The sequence below is a fragment of the Agelaius phoeniceus genome, assembly GCF_051311805.1.
Source record: "Agelaius phoeniceus isolate bAgePho1 chromosome W unlocalized genomic scaffold, bAgePho1.hap1 SUPER_W_unloc_1, whole genome shotgun sequence".
In the NCBI taxonomy this organism is placed as follows: Eukaryota; Metazoa; Chordata; class Aves; order Passeriformes; family Icteridae; genus Agelaius; species Agelaius phoeniceus.
The window spans coordinates 8,511,299-8,530,171 of record NW_027509866.1 but is presented as its reverse complement, the minus strand read 5'-3'; the positions used below and the strand labels follow the sequence as shown (position 1 = coordinate 8,530,171).

Sequence of the window (18,873 nt, the reverse complement as noted above, 5' to 3'; positions counted from 1 at the left end):
CAAGGGGACACTGTGACACTGCAGGATCCTGTGTAACCAAGGGGCCACTGTGACACGATGGGGCCTCAAGGAATCTGGAATAATGCTGTGACACTGTGTGGCCTTGTGGAAACAAGGAGTCCATTGTGACACTGAGGGGACTTGTGGAACCACAGAGACGATGGTGACAGTGTGGGACCTCATGTGGCCATGGGGCCATTGTGACACCCTGGGGCCCCATGGAACCAAGGAGTCCACTGTGAAACTGCAGGACCAACGAGAACATTGTGACACTGTGAAGCCCCATGGAACCAAGGAGACCAGTGTGACAGTGCAAGGCCTGGTGTATCCAAGAGGCCGTTGTGACACTGAGGGGCCCCTTGGAACCAAGGACTTCTTTGCAGATGTCAGCAAGCTGGATGTGAGTTTTGATCTGAGAGAATATAGGAGTGGTCTGCACAGGGACCTTGATAGGCTGGACCGAGAGGATGAATCCAACAAGGTGAGGTTTAACAAATCCAAGTGCCAGGCCCTGCTATTTGGCCCAAGTGCTGCAGGCTGGGGACAGAGTGGCTGGAGAGCAGCCAGGCAGAAAGGGACCTGCAGGGACTGATGGACAGCAGGCTGGACATGAGGCAGCAGTGTGCCCAGGTGGCCAAGAAGGCCAATGGCTCCTGGCCTGGCTCAGGAATGGTGTGGCCAGCAGGAGCAGGAATGGTGTGGCCACAGGAGCTGCTGTGCCAGAACTGATCTGCCCCAGCTCTGCACACAGACATTGCTGCTGCAGCTCCCGAGAAGGAAACTAAAGGGCATCTCTGCAGAAAACTCTGCTGGGAGTTCCTTTAGTTCATTTAAAGCCACCAAAAGCACAACCCCTCATTGACACAGTCTGTGGCTACAGGGAAGGTGGAGAGAAACAAAATGAGAAATGGCACAAACAATGACATTTATTTGTAGATAATATGAAAAAAGTAAAAAAAATAAAAAGAAATTCCAAAATGAAACCAACAAGAAGTATGAAAGATGAATTTTATTACAAGTGATATGCAGAAATTGGCCAGCAGTTTAATGTTTCTGAAACCATCCAGTCATCAGTGTCCACACTGCAGCCTTGAGCTCCTGGTTCCTCAGGCTGTAGATGAGGGGGTTCAGGGCTGGAGGCACCACCGAATACAGAACTGACAGGGCCAGATCCAGGGATGGGGAGGAGATGGAGGGGGGCTTCAGGTGAGCAAACATGGCAGTGCTGACAAAGAGGGAGACCACAGCCAGGTGAGGGAGGCAGGTGGAAAAGGCTTTGTGCCGTCCCTGCTCAGAGGGGATCCTCAGCACAGCCCTGAAGATCTGTACATAGGAGAAAGCAATGAACATGAAACAACCAAGTGCTAAATAGATACTAACAGAAAGAAGCCCGAGTTCCCTGAGGTAGGAGTGTGAGCAGGAGAGCTTGAGGATCTGTGGGATTTCACAGAAGAACTGGCCCAGGGCATTGCCATGGCACAGGGGCAGGGAAAATGTATTGGCTGTGTGCATGAGAGCATTGAGAAAGGCACTGGCCCAGGCAGCTGCTGCCATGTGGGCACAAGCTCTGCTGCCCAGGAGGGTCCCGTAGTGCAGGGGTTTGCAGATGGACACGTAGCGGTCGTAGCACATCACGGTCAGGAGATAATACTCTGATCCAAGGAAGAACAGAAAGAAAAAGAGCTGAGCAGCACATCCAGTGTAGGAGATGGTGCTGGTGTCCCAGAGGGAATTGTGCATGGCTTTGGGGACAGTGGTGCAGATGGAGCCCAGGTCAGCGAGGGCCAGGTTGAGCAGGAAGAAGAACATGGGCGTGTGCAGGTGGTGGCCACAGGCTACGGCGCTGATGATGAGGCCGTTGCCCAGGAGGGCAGCCAGGGAGATGCCCAGCAAGAGGCAGAAGTGCAGGAGCTGCAGCTGCCGCGTGTCTGCCAATGCCAGCAGGAGGAAGTGCCTGATGCAGCTGCTGTTGGACATTTGCTGGGGCTGCACATGGGCACCTTTCATGGAGAAAGGACAGTGAAGAGTTAGAGGAGATTCCTGTAACCAAAATCAAAGCCTTTTCCCATACACCCTCCCCTGGAAGACACAGACAGCCTTTGGTGTTTAAGAGTTCCAGGGTTTTCTTTTTAAGCTCCCCCTATGTCTCTCCTATTCTTAGATATCAGGAACTCCCAGGCTTAGGGCAGAGGCTTGGCTGGGGAACAGGAGGGAGGGGGCTTGTTCAGAGGGAGGGGCTGCACTGCAGGGGCTCCTGTGGGCATCTCTAAACTCTCCCTGCCACAGCATTGCTGCGGTTTGTTTTCTCTCATTGCCTGATCTTCTCTGCTTCCTGCAGATTTCCCTCCTGCAGGTGTTTCCCTGTGCCTGATCTCTCCCTGCCAGCACCCACAGACCCCAAATCTCTGTGCACTCTCCTTGGCCCTACAGAACCCTGCCTGTTTGCAGGGCACTGGCTGGGGGCAGGTTCTGTTTGCAGCCTGGAGAAAGGACAGCTCAGACTGAGCCTGATGGCTCCAGCAAAGGCGATGCTGCTGCTGTCCATGGGCAGAGTGGCTGAAAGCACATTAGGGATCTCCTGTGAACCTATTGGTCACTAAAAGTAACAGTTCAGATGTCTCAGGCACTTGTCAAAATTCATAATTCAGAATTAACCTTTAATATGTATCCACTCCTCCCTGCCATTCTCCAATAGTAGTAAACTGAATACCTAGTCTTAGGAAATTTCCTCATTTTGAACAAAACCCCTGCCCTGGAAATATTGTATGACTGATCAGAACCCCTCAGCATGTCAGAGCTCCATGAGCATTTCACCTCCTCTGCACCAGAAATACCCAGAGTTGTACTCACAGGCTCTGCAGGCATTGGCATGTTCCAGCTTGAGGAGATGGCTCCAGGAGCTGCAGCTGCACTGTCCTGCAGCCAGAGGTTCCTGTGCCAAGGGCTGGCAGTGATTGTGCCCCAGGCACTTCTCAGCCCCTTCCCAGCCCTGACTGATTGAAGCTCTCTGTGCCTCTGGGCTGTGCCCGCGCTGGCTGCAGGCAGTGCCCCAGCCCTGCTGGGCTGGCACAAGAGCTGCTCATCCAGAGAAATGTGCTTTTGAAGCTCTTCTTGGTCACCAGGAGCTGCCTCTGTGCCAGGAGCCCAGCACAGCTCAGCAGCACAGACACAGCACAAGGACTTTAATCAGCCTCTGGGGCTTTGTGCTCAGGCCCTGAACATCAGTCCCTGAGAGGGAGCTGAAGAAACCTCTGCAGAACTCCAAGGCAGAATCCAACTCCAAACTTTCCTGGACTTTTAATGGCTCCCACTGAGGGACACAACTGAGCAAGTGTCCCCAGGCCCCAGGCAGGGCAGAGAACTGCAGGCAGTGATGACAGGTGGGGACAGAGAGAAGCCAAGTCTGGGTGTCCTGGGGCACAGCAGGGTCTGTGCCAGCAAGGGCTGGGAGGAGACACCTTGTGCTGAGGCCCTGGGGCCTCCTGGCACAGCCCCAGCCAGGCTGGGCACTGTCAGCCCCTTGTGCTGCCCTCAGCATCCCCCCCTAGCCCACATCCCAGTGGCCTCAAGGATCTGCTGCAAGGAGTCCCTGGGGAGCCTTGCTCAGCAATGGCCCTGGGGGCTCCTTCATGCTCCCCGCAGGGACTGCAGGTTTTTCAAAGGACTTTGGGTTTGGCTTTTGCCTTGGAGTCTCTGAGAGGTTTGTGCAGTCACAGCCCCCAATTATCTGCTGTAATGAGTCCCTGGAGAGGCTTTGTCAGTAACAACACTCAGTGGGGCTCATTAATACTTCAGGGTACTTCAGTTATTTGAAGGTACTTGGTGTTTCCCTTTTGATACAGACTCTGTGAAAGGTTTGTGCAATCATGGCCCCAATTATCTGCTTTAACGAGTCCCTGGAGAGCTTTGTACTGACACTCAGTGGGGCTCATTAATACTTTGAGCTACTCAAGGTTTTTAAGGTACTCTGGATGTTCCTTTTCACTCTGAGTCTTTGAGAGGTTTTTGTGCCATCCTGGCCTCCAATTCTCTCCTCCAAGGAGTCCATGAGGAGCCTGTGTTGACCTCAATGGGACCCATTCATGCTTTGAGACACTTGGGGGTTTCTCCTCTGACTTTGACTCCAGGAAAGTTTGTGCAATCTCCTCTCAGGCCCCGAGGTTCCAGGGCTCAGCTTCAAATGCAGCACAGGGCTCATTAGGACCAAGATATTCCTGACAAACCATGGCTCTGCCTTGATTTCCCTCTGATCTGGGCCAGTTCGTTAGGAACTTTCCTGCTGCTGGTATGGAAAAATATTTCAAAGAGCTTCTAGGAAATATATATCATATTTTATAGTGTCCTTTATTACTTTTCTTAGTATAGAAGAGGGGATTGCAGCATTCAGTGACTGATACTGACCCAGGGACACTCTTGAGGAAATCTGGCTTGGTCAGAGAAGCTGTGCCTTGAGGTCTGATCAGTGTGGATGATCTTGCTCCACATTCCCCAACCCCATCCTGTCTCTCCTCACTCACCTGGGACCTGCATTGCTTGGTGAACTGGCTTCGCTCCGCTGAAGAGGGATTTTGACTTTTTAATTTTTTGAAGCAATCTAAAACTCCTGAGTTTCCCCATTGCAAACAGACATCCTCCTCAAGTGTGTGCCAAGCCCAAGCTGCCAAGAGCACTCCAGACCTGCCTGGGCCAGCTGTGAGGGTGGATCATCATCCCAACCTGCACTGCGCCATTGCAAGGGACTGTTGCCATGGACACTGCAGGGACTCCACTGCTGGCTTTGGGTGCCATGGCAACCCCCATCAGTTCAGGTTTCCTTGGAAACCAGCCCAAGGAGCCATTTCTGCAGCCAGGTTCCATGGCCCCTTGCCTGCAGAGCTGTTGCTGCCCTGGGCTGCCATGGCAACCCTGAGGACAAAGCGGTGCCAGGGCTGTTCCAGGTACAATTGCAGTGACACTCGTTGGTGCCACCAGGTGCCATGGCAACGGACACAGGGACCCGTTCCTTGGTTTGGTGCCATGGCAACCAGTGCCCAGAGCTGTTGTGGTGGTTGGTGGCCATGGAAAGCTGCCCTGGGCCCCTTGCTCAGGGCTGGTGTCAGTGCCCAGAGCCAGAGGGGATCCCTTGCTGGGGCTGTGCCATGGCCACCTGCCCTGTGCCACGCTGGCCGCTCCGGCACCAGGAACCAGCAGCCAAGGGCACTGCCAGGGCCAAAGGCCAGGTCAGCCAGACAGAAAGGGGCAGCGCTGGGCACTGTTTCCATGGCAACCGGCACTGGGGGGGACACCTGGGTCACCTGGCCTGGCAGTTGCCATGGAAACCCCTGGCAGGCACTGGGGGCACAGCCCCTGGCACTGAGACACTGCTGGGCCGGGTGCTGAGCACAGGGCTGAGCACGCAGAGATGGTTTTGTTCTTGCTGAGCTGCAGCACAGCCAAGGCCTGTCCTGCCCCTCGTCCAGCCACGCTGGGGAGGGGCTGGGGCTGCGGGGGAGCTGGGCAGGGGACACAGCCAGGACAGGTGGCCCCAACTGAGCCCGGGCACAGCCCAGACCAGAGCACATCATGCTCAGGGTATGAAGGGGGGGAACAAGGAGGAAGGGGGGAATTTTGGAGGGAGGGTTTCTGTCTTCCCAGGTAACACTCAAGCAAGAGGGGGCCCTGTTTCTCCAGTGGGCAGGGTCGCTATCAAAGACACAGACACCAACTTAAGGAATTGTGTCATTTATATCATGCACAGCTGCAAAGAATTACAAAAGGATAAGCTCAGCAAAGCACATCATCATTAGCAAAGAATTACAAAAGAAGCTCAGCAATCCATCAGAACTCATCATTACATTTTGGTGACTAACCCCTTGGTGAAACACTAGAGGTGTTTGTGGCAGACAAAGATTCTGGCTATCAAGGTACACCTTACAGACACCAGTAATTCTTTAGTGACACCATTCTTCATTCATTTTCCTTAATCTCATTTGGGATAAGAACAAGAATACTGTTGTCCATGGAGCTGGCACCATGTTAATTCCAGAATAATGCCCCCAGGCCCTTTGCTGTTCAGCTTTACCATGCTGTCTGTGGCTAACAAGGCCTGGGGGGGCCCTTTCCCCTCTGGCTGGAAGGGGCCGGGTCCCAGTCCCTGAGGGGCACCCGGGCTCCTGGATGCAATTCCTGTGCAAGTCCCTCAGTGTCACAGCAGCCTTCACATGGAGCCCCGTGGATCAGAGCATTTCCCAAAGGGGCTCTTGGGGCAAACAGGGAGATTTGGTCTGGCAGCATGTGTAAAACAATATCCTGTCACATCTACTTGTTCTCACACAGAACACTTGGCTGCAGGGACACATTGCCATTGTTCCTGCCCAGGTTTCAGGACTCAGAGTTGTCTTTCCCAGGAGCTGCTCCTTCAGCTGCCTCGGGAGGGCCATTTGGCCTCCGGACCCACACTCGGGCTCCATTATTAGGGCTGCTGGATCCAAACCCTTTATCTCCACAAACGGTGGTGATTGCAGGTGGATCTCCTTTTTTCACAATCCTTCTTAAAATTGCAATATTGATAATTGTGCTACCCTGTCATGGGGTTGACTAATCCAATCCTGGTCACTATTGTTTAACACAATTCCTTTAATTTCTCCTTGATATTCTGCATCAGTTCCTCTTCCCATGACATGACCACTTTGCAAGGCCAAGCTCCAAGTGAGCAGTTACTAAAGCAAAGTGTCCTGGAGGAATCTGAATTCCTGTTTCAGTATTGATAGCTCTCATTTGCTTTGAATTTATCCAAACTAATTCCAGTGCATGAAGGCCCAGCCCTGCAGCCTCTGGGCTGGCCCTGCCAGGGGCCATCACAGCCAGAACAATTTCCCAGGCAGCCCAAGTCTCACTGCCCATGGTTGGATTTGCAAACTGGGGGCAGCCGTGCACAGCCAGGGGGTTTCTATTTCCCCAGTGGGCCATTGTTAAGGGCATGGAGCACATCTGGGAGATGGGTTCTCCATGGGCAAAGGTTCCCATCTCCTCATTTTTTCAACTGCTTTTTAAACAACCCCTTCACCCGTGCAACAAAACCTGCAGCTTGTGCATAGTCTGGTACATGAAAAACCCTGCAGGCTTCATCACTGTATTTTTCACAGGAACAGACAAAGCACTCTGCATCACAGAATCAGCAAACCCTGTAAAAACAGCCAATTTCCTCCCTTCCTCCTTTTTTCATTGTATACAATCTCACATAGTTGACCACTGACAGTAGGGCCCTGGCCAGTCCTGTTCTGTAGGGTATTTAGAGTTACATCCCTGAGCAGCCAAAGCTACCAAATTAGTATTGTCAGCACTATTTCACATTATTATTATTTCATGTGTAGATATACATATTGATATACATATAGACAGATAGATACAGACATATATATAATATATATATATATATATATATAAATATACAAATATATATATATATTAAGGTCATATTATACAATAAATACATATAGTTATTTATTATATTGATATTTCACGGGTACAAATGCAGCTGAGCTCAAGATTAAAACCTTCTTCTCTTGCTCCATGTAGGAGCATTCCAACAATAATTGTTCCTTCTGAAGCTGCTGTTTCCAATGGACTCTTAACAAATTCATCTTTGTCTGCCCAAACCCACAAGTTCTTTTCCTTTTCCATGTGCAATTTTTGGATGCATTTGAAGCCACCCAGGGGTGCAGCCTCTTTTACCCGACTGCCCCACTGCTCCCACGGGGCTCCGACCTCAGCCCACTCCAGAGCCAGGGAACTCCAGGGAAGGGCTTCCCATCTGGGAATTTCTGATGGCACTGATTCCTCACATTTACACTGAACAAGTGACATTTTCTTGGGATCTGGCCAGACTGGGCCAGTTTTGTTTTGCCAGTGGGCAGGGTCAGCACTAAAGACACAGACTCCAACTGAAGGAATCAGTGTCATTTCCTGCAGCTCAAAGCAGCAAAGAATCACAACAGGAGCAGCTCAGCAATGCACCCAACCATCCCCACCAAAGATTGCCTGCAGTGACTGAGAAAGATCCAGCCCCAGTTACCCTCAGCCTTTACCATCCCCCAGACCCACACAGCAGCTGGGGAAGCTGTCACAGCCAAGGGCTGCAGAGCCACTCCTGGGCACTGGCAATTCCTGCAGGTGCCTCCAGCCACAGGTGAGGCTCCAGCCCCGCTGGGAGAGGGCCCAGCTCTGACAGTGCTGAATGGACAAACTGACAGCACTGCTAGTGTGGCAACATCTGGTTTCATCCTCCTCTTGGCTCCCTCCCAAAGCCTGGCCAGGGCCCCAGGAGGAACCAAGGGAGCTGACTTTGACCATTCAGCCCCAAACAAGGCCAGATGTCAGATTTCATGGCCTTGTCTGGCTTCTAAATACACAAAGGTCAATACATGTTTCACTAATGAGTGGCTACATCTATCACAGTGCTAATGACCATGCATATTTCATCAGGGAGCAGATACAAAGATAACCTTTGGTTGGAAGGTTCATCCAGAGGCCACCTTTGGCTCAGGGCCTGCTGTTCAGGCCTCACTCAGGGCTGCTGTCCAGGCCTTGGCACTTCAGGGACGTGGTTTAGTGCTGGGCTTGGCACTGCTGGCTGAGCGGCTGCACTGGGTGAGCTCAGAGGGCTTTTCCAACAGAAAGGATTCTGTGATTCCATGATTCTATCCACTGCATTCAGCTGGGTCCATGTTAGCAGCATTCATTTGCTCAGAAAGTCTCCTCTTGCCCAGCTCCTGCGGCCTGAGGCTTCAGCTCCTTCAGCTCCTGGCGCTGAGCTGCTCATGCTGAACGAGACGACTCGGAGAGAAGAGCACAGTCCATGCAATTCCTTCTGGGACACAGAGAGGGGAGGCTGTGCAAACAGGAGCATTGTTTGCTGTGGCTCCTCTCTGCCCTTCACGCCTTTCAGCGCTCTGAACCAGCCAAGAGCTTTCTCCAAGAGTGCAATGGAGCAGCTGTTCCTGCTCCTGGCTCTGGCTCTCTCCAGTCTCTGCCCTTGCCTGCTTCTGTCCCTCGTGCTGTGCCCTCTGTTCCCCAGGCCTCGCTGGCTGCTGCCCAGGACTGTGGCACTGGCACAGATCCAGTGCTCCAGAGCCTCCTTTCTGTGCCCTTGGAGCTGCCTGGGCACAGCAGCCTTTTCCATCTGCAAGCTCCCCATGGACAGGGAGTGCCCAGCTCCGTTCCTTGCACAGCCTCCAGGAGCCCAGGGCTGCCATCTCAAGTCCCTGCTGGCACTGGGGGCTCCCAGGTGCCTCAGGCTGCTGTGACACCGCTGCACACGGGAGGGAACAGGGGCAGGGCTGTGCTGAAAGTCAGCTCCATCTGCTGCTGCTGCTGCTGCTGCTGCTGCTGCTGTGGGGTCATTTGTGCAGCCCTGGCCCAGAGTCAGGGATCACATCCTGCCAGTCTCTTCCAGCCCTGGCTGCTCAGAGGTTGGGCCCTGGAGCCTCAGGTGGGCAAAGGCAGCTGCTGCTGGTCCCTCTGTGTGCCCGTGTTCAGCAGTGCTGCTCCATCAGTTTGTGCCCAGCAACGGGGAAAAGCCTCAGCCCTGCAGGGCCAGGAGCTGCCGGGCTCTGCCTGAGCAGCTCAGCCAGCAGGAAGGGAGCTGCTCCACACAGGAACCAGGAGCAAAGGACATTCCTTTGATAGGACATGTTTTCTATTTAAAAGAAAAAAAAAAAGAAAAAGGGAAAAAAATAGGTAAATTGTAAAAGATAAGAATAAAATGCAAGTGTTAGTGAAAAAACATAACATAATGTTAGTGAAAAAAACAAAACATAAATGCAAAGTTACATTCTTTGCATTAAGAGGTAAACGATCTTTTGAAAAAGAGAACTCAGTTATTTACATTGTAAATGTGCTGATGCCATGGATCCATCTTGCTGACTTCAGCACCCTTTTTTATAAGTTTTTGAGGTTGTTTCCAATATTGTTAAATTGTGGTTGAAGCAAGAGGAAATTGCTTTGTGCCCTGCCAGCTCCAAGCAGGACTGGGAATGGAAACTCTGTCAAAGCCCAAATCCTTTAGAAGATGCCCTTCCTTCTCAGCCTGGAAATGAACTGCACATTCCCTTTGAAACTGTCAGGGATTTCTTAAAGACACAAAGTCCCACTTAGGGCTTTTTGCTCTGGTTTGGCAGTGCAGAAGGGCAATTCTCCATCCACCAGCTCCAGACTGCACTGCCTCAGGAGCACGGCCCACTCGCCAGCTTTGGCCCACTCGTGGCACTGCTAGAGGAGGAAGAAAGTGCAATTGCACAATTCCAGCCAATCAAGAAGGAAGAATGGGACAGACAAACACCCCGTGCAGATCCAGGTGTTCAGCTGGGACTGTGGAGAGTTTGGGTCCTTGCCAATTGGATGTGTGTCCCCAGCTGCAATCTCTGGGCCTGCAGCAGAGTCTCACTCACCTGCCAAAGCAGAAAGCTCAGGCGCTGTGCTGGCAACGGGCTCGTCTGATGCAGAGCTGTCAGAGCAATGTGAGGGCAGAGCCAGCCCAGCTGGGCCCAGGGCTGAGCCCAGCAGAGCCCTGGCAGAGCCCAGAGCAGCCTCAGCAGCCGCAGAGCCCGGCTGCAAGGAGAGAAAGCAGAAACCGCCCGTCAGCTGAGGGCTCCTGTGCCCTTGTGCCAAGGCCTGCGGTGCCCAGGCCGTGCTGGCTGTGCCCAGAGCTGTGCCCAGAGCTGCCCATCCCTGCTGCCTTTGGCAGCAGAGCAGGAGGGCAGGACATGTGCCCAGCCTGCAGCCAGCCACGGCACATCCAGCCCTCAGCAGCTGCCCAGAGCCAAAAAGCAGCTGGGCAGCGTCTGAAGAATTCATTGCATCTGCCCCAGCAAAGGGGGAACCTTTGGTGCCCGGCCAGGCCGTGCCAGGCCCAGATCTGGGAGCATCCCCCTGCCTGTGGACTCACCTGCAAATTTGGCCTGGTGACTGGCTTTGAAGAAGGTGCCAGAATCCAAGTCCATCATCTTCAGCTGGCCAGGCCGAGGAAGAGATTGTCATCCTTGAGGTTGTCTTTGGTGTCTCCAGCAGCAGCCCCACCTGGTACAGCTTCTCCAGGGGCTCCTTCTCCTTCCTGGGGCCAGACCAGGCTGTCAGGGCTCTGCCCAGGGCCCCAGCCATCCATGAACCAGACAAACCAAACCAGGGGGGATGGTGGCCAGCAGTGCTTGCCACACCAGGTCTCCAGCTCTGCTCCAGCCCAAGAGCTGCGTGTTCCCTTCTGCTGACCCCTGCTCAGAGCTACAGGCAGCACAAAACCAGCCTGGTTTGCTTTGCCACTGAGTGCCAAGAGATGTGTGGAGCTGGTACCTGCCAGGCCCCTGGGTCCAACTGTGCACATGGATCTCTCCCATCTTCTAGGGCAGAGGAACACCCTGCACCCAAGGATGGCAGAAAAGCTCTTCTAAGGATGGCCTGTCTGAGGGTTGCATGGACAAACACCTCTTAATGATATCCTGGCACTCTGGGGAGAGAAACCAGAAATCACCAGTCAGCTGGAGAAGTTGCCCCCCTGTTCCTGTGCCCAGGCCATGCTGGGTGTGCCCAGAGCTGGGCCTAAACTTCCCCATGGATGCTCTGTTTGGAGGAGAGCAGGAGAGCAGGACCTGTGCCACCTCCTCAGCAGCTGCCAGAGCGGGATGCCCACGAGCCCGCTGCTGTCTCCCAGCACTGGGATTCCCCCCGTGCCCAGAGATGAGGATCCACCTTGAGAGAGCCATCGTGGGAACAAGATCTGCCCCCGGATGATCTCCTGGCCCCTCCTGAACGGGTGCTTGCCCATGACCAGGTGGCACAGCAGGAGGCCCAGGGACCAGATCGTCGCTGCCTCGCCGTGGTAGCGTTGGTGCTGGATCCACTCTGGTGGGCTGTAGGACAGGGTTCCTGTGGAACACAGACACAGCTCAGCAGGGGGATGCTGCTGCTCCCAGAGCCTGGCCCCAGCATCCCTGGCCGTGTGGGGGCTGCCCCAGAGGCACACGGGGTGAGCGCTGCCCTCTCGCCAGCACCTGGGACTTGTGTACAAACTCGGGGCTGGAAAAGAAGCCACTGGTGCTGGAAGAGGGCAGCAGAAACCCTGGGAAGGCCCAACCATGACACACAAAGGAAAAACCCACCCACTGGTGGAGAAAACCCACTCTCCTCCCCACCTGTATGGCCCCCAAAAATGTTAATAAGCCAAGGCAAACAAGGGGAGTGGAGCAGTCCAAGCCCTTCCTTGCCTGCACACCAAACCATCCGGGGCACGGGGTCAGACCCCCCTCTCTGCTACCCCCATGGGTGTTTGTGTTGGGCTGGCTGCCCCAGCTCCAGCCCCAGCCCAGGCCACAGTGGGTGCTGAAGGCTGTCGGCAGGGCTGGCAGCTGCCCCCCCTCACACCCCACCCAAATCAACTCGGCTCCAGCATCAATCCCATTCCGGCTGCAATAGGGGGAAGCCCCAGAGCTGCACCCAGGCTGGGCCATGAGATGCCCAGGAGCATCCCCTGCGAGGGCTCACCTGCAAACTGGGTGTAGGCTGTGTCTTGGAGGAAGGCGCCACAGCCAAAGTCGATCAGTTTCAGCTGCCCGCTGGCCAGGTCGAGCAGGATGTTCTCGGGCTTGATGTCCCTGTGCAGGACCCCGCAGGCGGTGCAGTGCCGCACGGCCTCCAGCACCTGGCGGAACAGCGCCCGCGCCTCCTCCTCCGGCAGGAACCCCCGCTCCGCCAGGAAAGCCGAGAGCTCCTGGCACCGCTCCGGACGCTCCAGCACCAGCAGGAAGCTGTCGGGGAGCTCGAGCCACTCCAGGAGCTGAATGACAGCGGCACAGCCACGGGACACCTTGGCCAGCAGCACGATCTCCAGCGGCGCGCTGCTGCCGTCGGGCTGCGGGAGGAGCGCGGTGCCGTCAGTGGGGCTGAGGCCGTGCCGGGGCTCTGGGAGCCCTCAGCCAGCCTGGGATGCTCTGCACGCCCCGCTCAGCCCACGCCCGCTCTCCCCGCAGGCTCCCGGCGGCTCCCACCCTGCCGGGCCCCGGCTCCTCGCCGCCCGGCCCGGCCCGGCTGCTGCCGCTGGCCCCGCTCACTCACCAGCTCGCCCCAGTGCCGGATGCGATCCCGCGGCACGCGTTTGATGGCCACCTGCGAGCGAGGGAGAGCAGCGGGCTCAGCTCGCCGCCCGCCCTGCCCAGTCCCATCCTCCGCCCTTCTCCTCCTCCTCCCCCTCCGCCCGCCGCCGGCCCCGCCGCTCACCGGGGCGCCGTCCGAGAGCCGCGTGGCCGCGAAGACGCTGCCGAAGCCTCCGCGCCCCAGCAGCGAACCCACTCGGTACCGCTCCTGCAGGGCCTCCTGCGCCTTCCCTGCGGGCGAGACGCGGCTGTCAGCGCTCGGCCCGGTCCAGCAACGGCCCCCGAGCGCGCCCCGAGCGGCCCAGGCCGGGCATCCCCACCTGCCCCGGGCCCCGACGGCTCGGGGCCGGCGGCCGCGCTGCCGAGCGGCGGAGCTCGGGCCGGGGAAGCCGCAGCGGAGGCGGCGGGAGCGGCAGCGTCGCCTGTGTCCTCCGCGGGCCCCGGGAGGAGCCAGGGCCGGGGCCGGGGCCGGGGCCGGGGCCGGGGCCGGGCTCGGGCCAGGCGGAGCCGAAGGGCGGCGATGCCGCCCCCGCACCAGGCACTGACGCCCGCCCAGCAGCGCCACCGCCAGTACGGCCAGAGCCGGGCGGAGGCGAGAGCGCGGCGGGACGGGCGGGGCCGGGCACGGGGCAGCCCCGCCCGGGGCCGGGGGCGGGCCGGGGGCATGGCCCGGCCCGGCAGGGGAGAGGGAGGCGGGGAGAGGAGAGGGACGCCGGGCAAGGGACCCCGGGAGAAGGGTGCCCGACGGCGGGAAAGGGAGACACAGAGAAAGAAAGAGAGAAAGAGAAAGGGTTCTCTCGAATATCTGCTTTTGCTGCTGCTGCTGCCGCCACTGCTGCTGCCGCCGCTGCCGCCGCTGCAACTGAAGCACCGGGGCCGTTCGTCCCCGTGTCCGTTCCCCGCTCGCCCCACGAGCCCCACGTTCGAGCCCCGCGCGCCCCGGGCACAGCCCCTGAGTCTGTCCAAACACGGGAACTTTGCAGCGGTGAGCCCAGATGCAGAGCCCTGACTCCTGCACACTGGCACAGCAATCCCCTCGCTTGCTGCTCTGCATTGGCCTGGCTGAGGGTCAAACACTGTCGGGCCACCTTCCCTTGCTGTAGGATTCCTACCTGACCCAAGCACTGCACTTACATGTCCAGTGTTGCCTTCCAGTAGAACCAGGGGAAGGAAAACTCTGTGTGGCTCATGGTATTTTAGAGTGTCTAAAAATCACTAAGTCACCGATCTTAGAGGTGCGGTGCATCTGGAATTCCTGGGATGGAGAAGTAGTGCAACATGGAAAAGGGGAGCATAGAGATAAAGGAAAAGATCTTGGATTATTTAATTCATTTTCATTTCACTTCTGGAAAGCTGTTTCAGTTTTCCAGGAATCTTCTCCTGTCTCTCTTCCCAAGAATGTCTCATGGAGAACAAGGTCAAGCTTCTGTCACAAGATTTGCCAGCAGGAAATTATGCCACTGGTGAAATTTTCATGATTGTTTGTGCTGGCTTAGGGCAAATTTGGGGAGGAAACCTCCAAAAGGGGTCTGTTTTGCAGAGATAGCCAAAACCTCCACAACGTTGTGTAAGTTGTAAAGCCGGTGTGTTTATTATTACAGCACTGGATGCATGCAGAGATTACTCTCCTTAAAAGGCATGCGTACCTCTGGGAACTTCAGGTCCCTTTTTATCCTCCTCTCAAATACATATCCATACGATTTCACAATAGGTTCATACATATTCATTTTTACAAATTTTGCGTGACATTTGCCACTAGTTCTTCTTTATCAGAAAGAATTCTTAGGTCAGGTTGACCTGCTTTCACAGCAGGCTCTCTGTCTCTCTTTATCACCCTCTGTCCCGTCCCCCCCTTATCTCTGTCCTTCACTGAATCAGATTCCCTGAGCCTAGGCTTTGCAATCAGGCTACATAGCTATGTTTTCTAACCACAGACTCAAAGATGTACATTTCACCTAAATCAAAATGGATTTCTACTCTGGAAAATTTCTACTCTGTCTCAGAAGCACTCCTCCCTCTGTCCCTCACACGCTGGCCCTGCCTGGTGTTCCTCATCCCTTTCCCCACCGCTCTCCTGCCCTTCCCCTCTGCTAGAAGATGGACAAAGCTGCCTTGGACAGCAAAGTCAATGGCAGCCAGTGTGAAGAGAACATGGAGGAGCTGGATGAAAGGATGCAGGAGTTGCAGAGCCAGATTTCAGGCCAGGAGCAGCACTGGAACAGTACCCAGCAGCAGTTCAGCGATGCAATTGAAGACAAGGTGAGGGGTACCTCGTCCCCACCACGAGGAACTGGCACCTTTGGGACTTGACAGCCTGAGACAGCATCCCTCTGAGGATCCCCCTCCAGGCTTTTCCCTGGAGAGCTCCATGTCACATCCTGGAGCAGCTGGCTGAGGCTGTGCACCTGTTCACAGCTGGATCGCCTGGAGCTGAAGACTTTCCGTAAACACCGGGAGGACTCCTGGAACAGGAACATGGAGGAACTCAAGGATAGGCTGTTGCGTGAAAACGCTGCTGGGATTAAGAAGTGAGTGCAATGGAGATTCTGATGGCTTTGGGGACAGTGATGGCAACTGCTCCTGCCAGGCAGGGCTGTCACACACCATGCCCTGAGCTGGGTCGTGCCCTGCCCTCCTGGCCGTGCACACGGGGGAGCTTTGGTGCCAGAGAGGTGCTGAAAGCGCTGCAGGGGCTGCTTGGGATGGTGGCATGGGTGCCTGTGCCCTTCACCTGGCATCAGCCAGCACCTTGGGGATGGGGAGAAACAGGCTCAAGAGCCCACGGTTCACCCTGCAATGGCCGTGCCCCTGTGCAGTGAGCTGCCCAGCAGCTGGCTGCTGCAGGGAGCTGCTGCCTGTGTGCTGCAGGGCTGTGGCCCCAGGAGCTCAGCCAGCCCTCTTCCCTCCCCCTCCTTAGGCAGCTGCCAGTCCCTTTCTCGTGCCTGTCCTGTGACCGCATGCTCAGCGTGCAGGTTCCTGGCCAGTGAGTAGCACCAGTGCCTCGGGGGCAGCGGGGCTGGCATGGGGGGAGATGGGTGCCAGCAGTGACCCGCTGTGCTGGCACAGGGGGACAGTGTCTGCTTGGGAGGGGCTGATGTGGGGAGCCCCCTCTGCAGCCCTGCCCATCAGCAGGGGCTGTGGGGGCTCATCCCAAGGGCTACAGGCAGCGGGATGCCATGGGCTACAATCCCATGGCTTTGGGGGGGCTGCCTCCAACAGGAACAGGTTCTATGTCCCCTGTCACACACCTGTGACTCCTGCCCTCCCCAGGTACCCCGAGACACTCCCGTATTTGCAGCCCATGGCCCCCAGCAAGGAGCCACCGCCCAGCCAAAGGTGAGGGCCCTGAGGAAACATCCCCAGTGCCTGGGGTGCAGAGCAGCCCTGACACAGCAAGGAGGGCTCTGCACCTGGGCTGGGGCAGAGCAGCCTGGGGGGACGGGGCAGGGCAGGGGAGCAGAGGGCAGCTGTGGAGGGCCAGTGCTTGCCCCAGGGCTGGGGGCTTTTGCATTCCTTGCCTTGCACTGCCCTGTCTGGCCCATCTCTCTGTCCCAAGGCTGATGAAAGCACATCTGATGAGCTGCATCTGTTTGCAGTCTGAGCTCAGGCTTGGAGGGCTGTTGGGGAAGATGAAACAGGAAAACCTTATAAATATGATTGCCTGGCAAAAGATTTTGAGAATATGGAAACTATAAGTGAGATTGAAATGAAAGCAAGCTTCGAGATCCCTTAGTTACTGAACAACGGGAAAACAATGGTGTGGCTGGCTGAAGGTAATCCCCTTTTGATGAAACAAGACCCTCTGCTTGCAGGCAGGTCCAAGGGTCAGAGCAGACCCTGCCAGCTTTGCAGAAGGTTCCAAAGAGGAGTTTTTAGGGTTTAAAATGTAGCACAGTATGGTAATGTAGTGATTCTTATAGGCTGTATGGAAGTGCTATAGGATTTGTATGTTGTACTAGATTGGTTAAGTGAGAATCAGAATATTCAACACAGAAGATGATTTACTGTATTGTAACGGGAACTTAGCTCTTACTTTTCTATGCTCTTAGCTCTTACCTCTTACTCTTACCTCTTGTCTCTTAGCTCTTGCCTTTTATCCTCATACCCCTTTTACTCTCTTATGCTCTCTCCCTCTCTACCCCTCTCTTCTCTCAGGCCTGCTCCGAGCTGTGGCTGGCAGCTCCAAGCAGGGCCCTGCACCCACTCCCTTTGCAATAAACCGTCCATGACCTGGCTTCAGAGATCTCTCGTCTCCGTTCGTCCCGACCGTGCTACCCCCGTCAATCCTACAGACAGGGATTGGGTGCCTCCTGTGAAAGGAGTTCCCAAAACCAATCCCTGCAGCTGGGACAGCCCAGCTCCTGCCAGTTGGTGTCCTGTGCACAGGGACCTGCCTGGTGCCATGGCCAGCACACCTGGCCGTGGGGACAGAGCCAGCAGATCCAGCCTGGTGGGATGGGCTTGGGGCTCCTGCAGCAGGTGGACAGGAGCTGGCAGGGACATGCCCCTGCAGGCAGCACTGCCAGTGCCCTCCCTGGCACAGCAGGGTGATGCCCTGCATGCCACAGGGCTGGGCACTGAGTGTCCTCTGTCCCATCCCACAGGAGGCCGCTGGTCTGTGCCAGTGTCCCCGTGTGCCACAGAGCTCTGGGGACCATCAGAGCAGCAGCTCCACGATGCAGAACATCAAGGCTTCCCCACATACAAGTGCACAGCTGCAGCGTCTCCTGGTACACAACAAGGTAGGTGTGATGAAGGTGGGGACACAGAATGGTGACTGAGGCTTGATGGCATTGCTGACTGTCCAGGGGGAATCTGTGCCCTCAGTCTCCAGAGAGACCTGAGTTGGATTATTGGGGTGTGCTGGATTGGGCCCTGCATTGCAGCCAGCTGCCCTCTCCTCCTCAGTCCAGTGTGACCCTTCTGCACGCTGATGGACACATCTCGAGGGGCTGTAATGACCAGCATCGTACGGCGATCAGGACACAGGATGCGTCAGGTATGGCCTTGTCAGGGCAAGGGGGTCAATGACAACAGGGGCTGATTATCTGCAGGATGCCAGCTGGGGGATGAGTAGGGCTCTGTGTACAGAGCTGGGTAATGTGGCATGGGTATTTTGTTTCTAGGGCAAGAAAGAAGGGGCAGAATGGAGCAGGAGGACTGGCACATGGGGCAACTGAGCTTGGAGCTGGAGTAACGTGGGAGAATGGCCATGCCCAGTGTGGGACAAGAGCTTGAGTCCTGGTGCGCTGGGGCCAGCACCTGTGGCGGCTCACCCTTGCCTTTCACGCCCAGGCCCTGCCGCCTCAGGAGAGCACGGCCAGGCACAGCTCCTCGACAGGTCTCATGGGCCCCAGGGCTCGAGCAGCCTCTGCAGCCCCGCCAGACATCAACAGCCCCCGGCCAGCTGGAAAGGACTCAGCGTCCAATGCTTGACCTGGGACATCTTGTCCAAAGCGAGAAACACCTGTGACAATTGTCATAAGAAACTTGACTTTTTACTTGTATATAGTTATTAAGTTAGTTGTATATAGTTTTAGGCTAATAAAAACTGTTAAAATTATAGGCAGAGCCTTGTCTCACAGCCTGTCTCTCCCCGGGCTCCCTGGTGCTCCTTCAGCTCCTTCCCCCCTGCTGTGGCTCTGCCCCCGGGCTGAGCAGATGGAGCCCCGGGCCGGGCCCTGAGGCCGCTGCTGCTGCCGCGGTGCCTGCGGGGCAGCCCTGAGGCTCCGGGCCGGCTGTGGGAGCAGGA

General features: G+C 56.0%; 2 protein-coding genes across 2 annotated transcripts; both read right to left on the bottom strand.

Moving 5' to 3' along the window:
* Positions 1 to 1,044: 1,044 nt before the first annotated feature.
* On the bottom strand, positions 1,045 to 1,977 carry LOC143692493 (olfactory receptor 14J1-like). Its single transcript, XM_077172725.1, has one exon. The coding sequence runs from the start codon at positions 1,975 to 1,977 to the stop codon at positions 1,045 to 1,047; it is 933 nt and encodes a 310-aa protein (XP_077028840.1).
* Positions 1,978 to 11,372: 9,395 nt separating this feature from the next.
* On the bottom strand, positions 11,373 to 13,841 carry LOC143692492 (serine/threonine-protein kinase pim-1-like; the record flags this gene model as incomplete). The annotated part of the gene is given in 6 exon segments (XM_077172724.1): positions 11,373 to 11,479; positions 11,722 to 11,898; positions 12,514 to 12,880; positions 13,084 to 13,134; positions 13,246 to 13,388; positions 13,391 to 13,841. Coding segments are annotated over 6 exon segments (1,296 nt in total), but the record flags the coding sequence as incomplete, so codon positions are not given.
* Between the last annotated feature and the right edge of the window lie 5,032 nt (positions 13,842 to 18,873).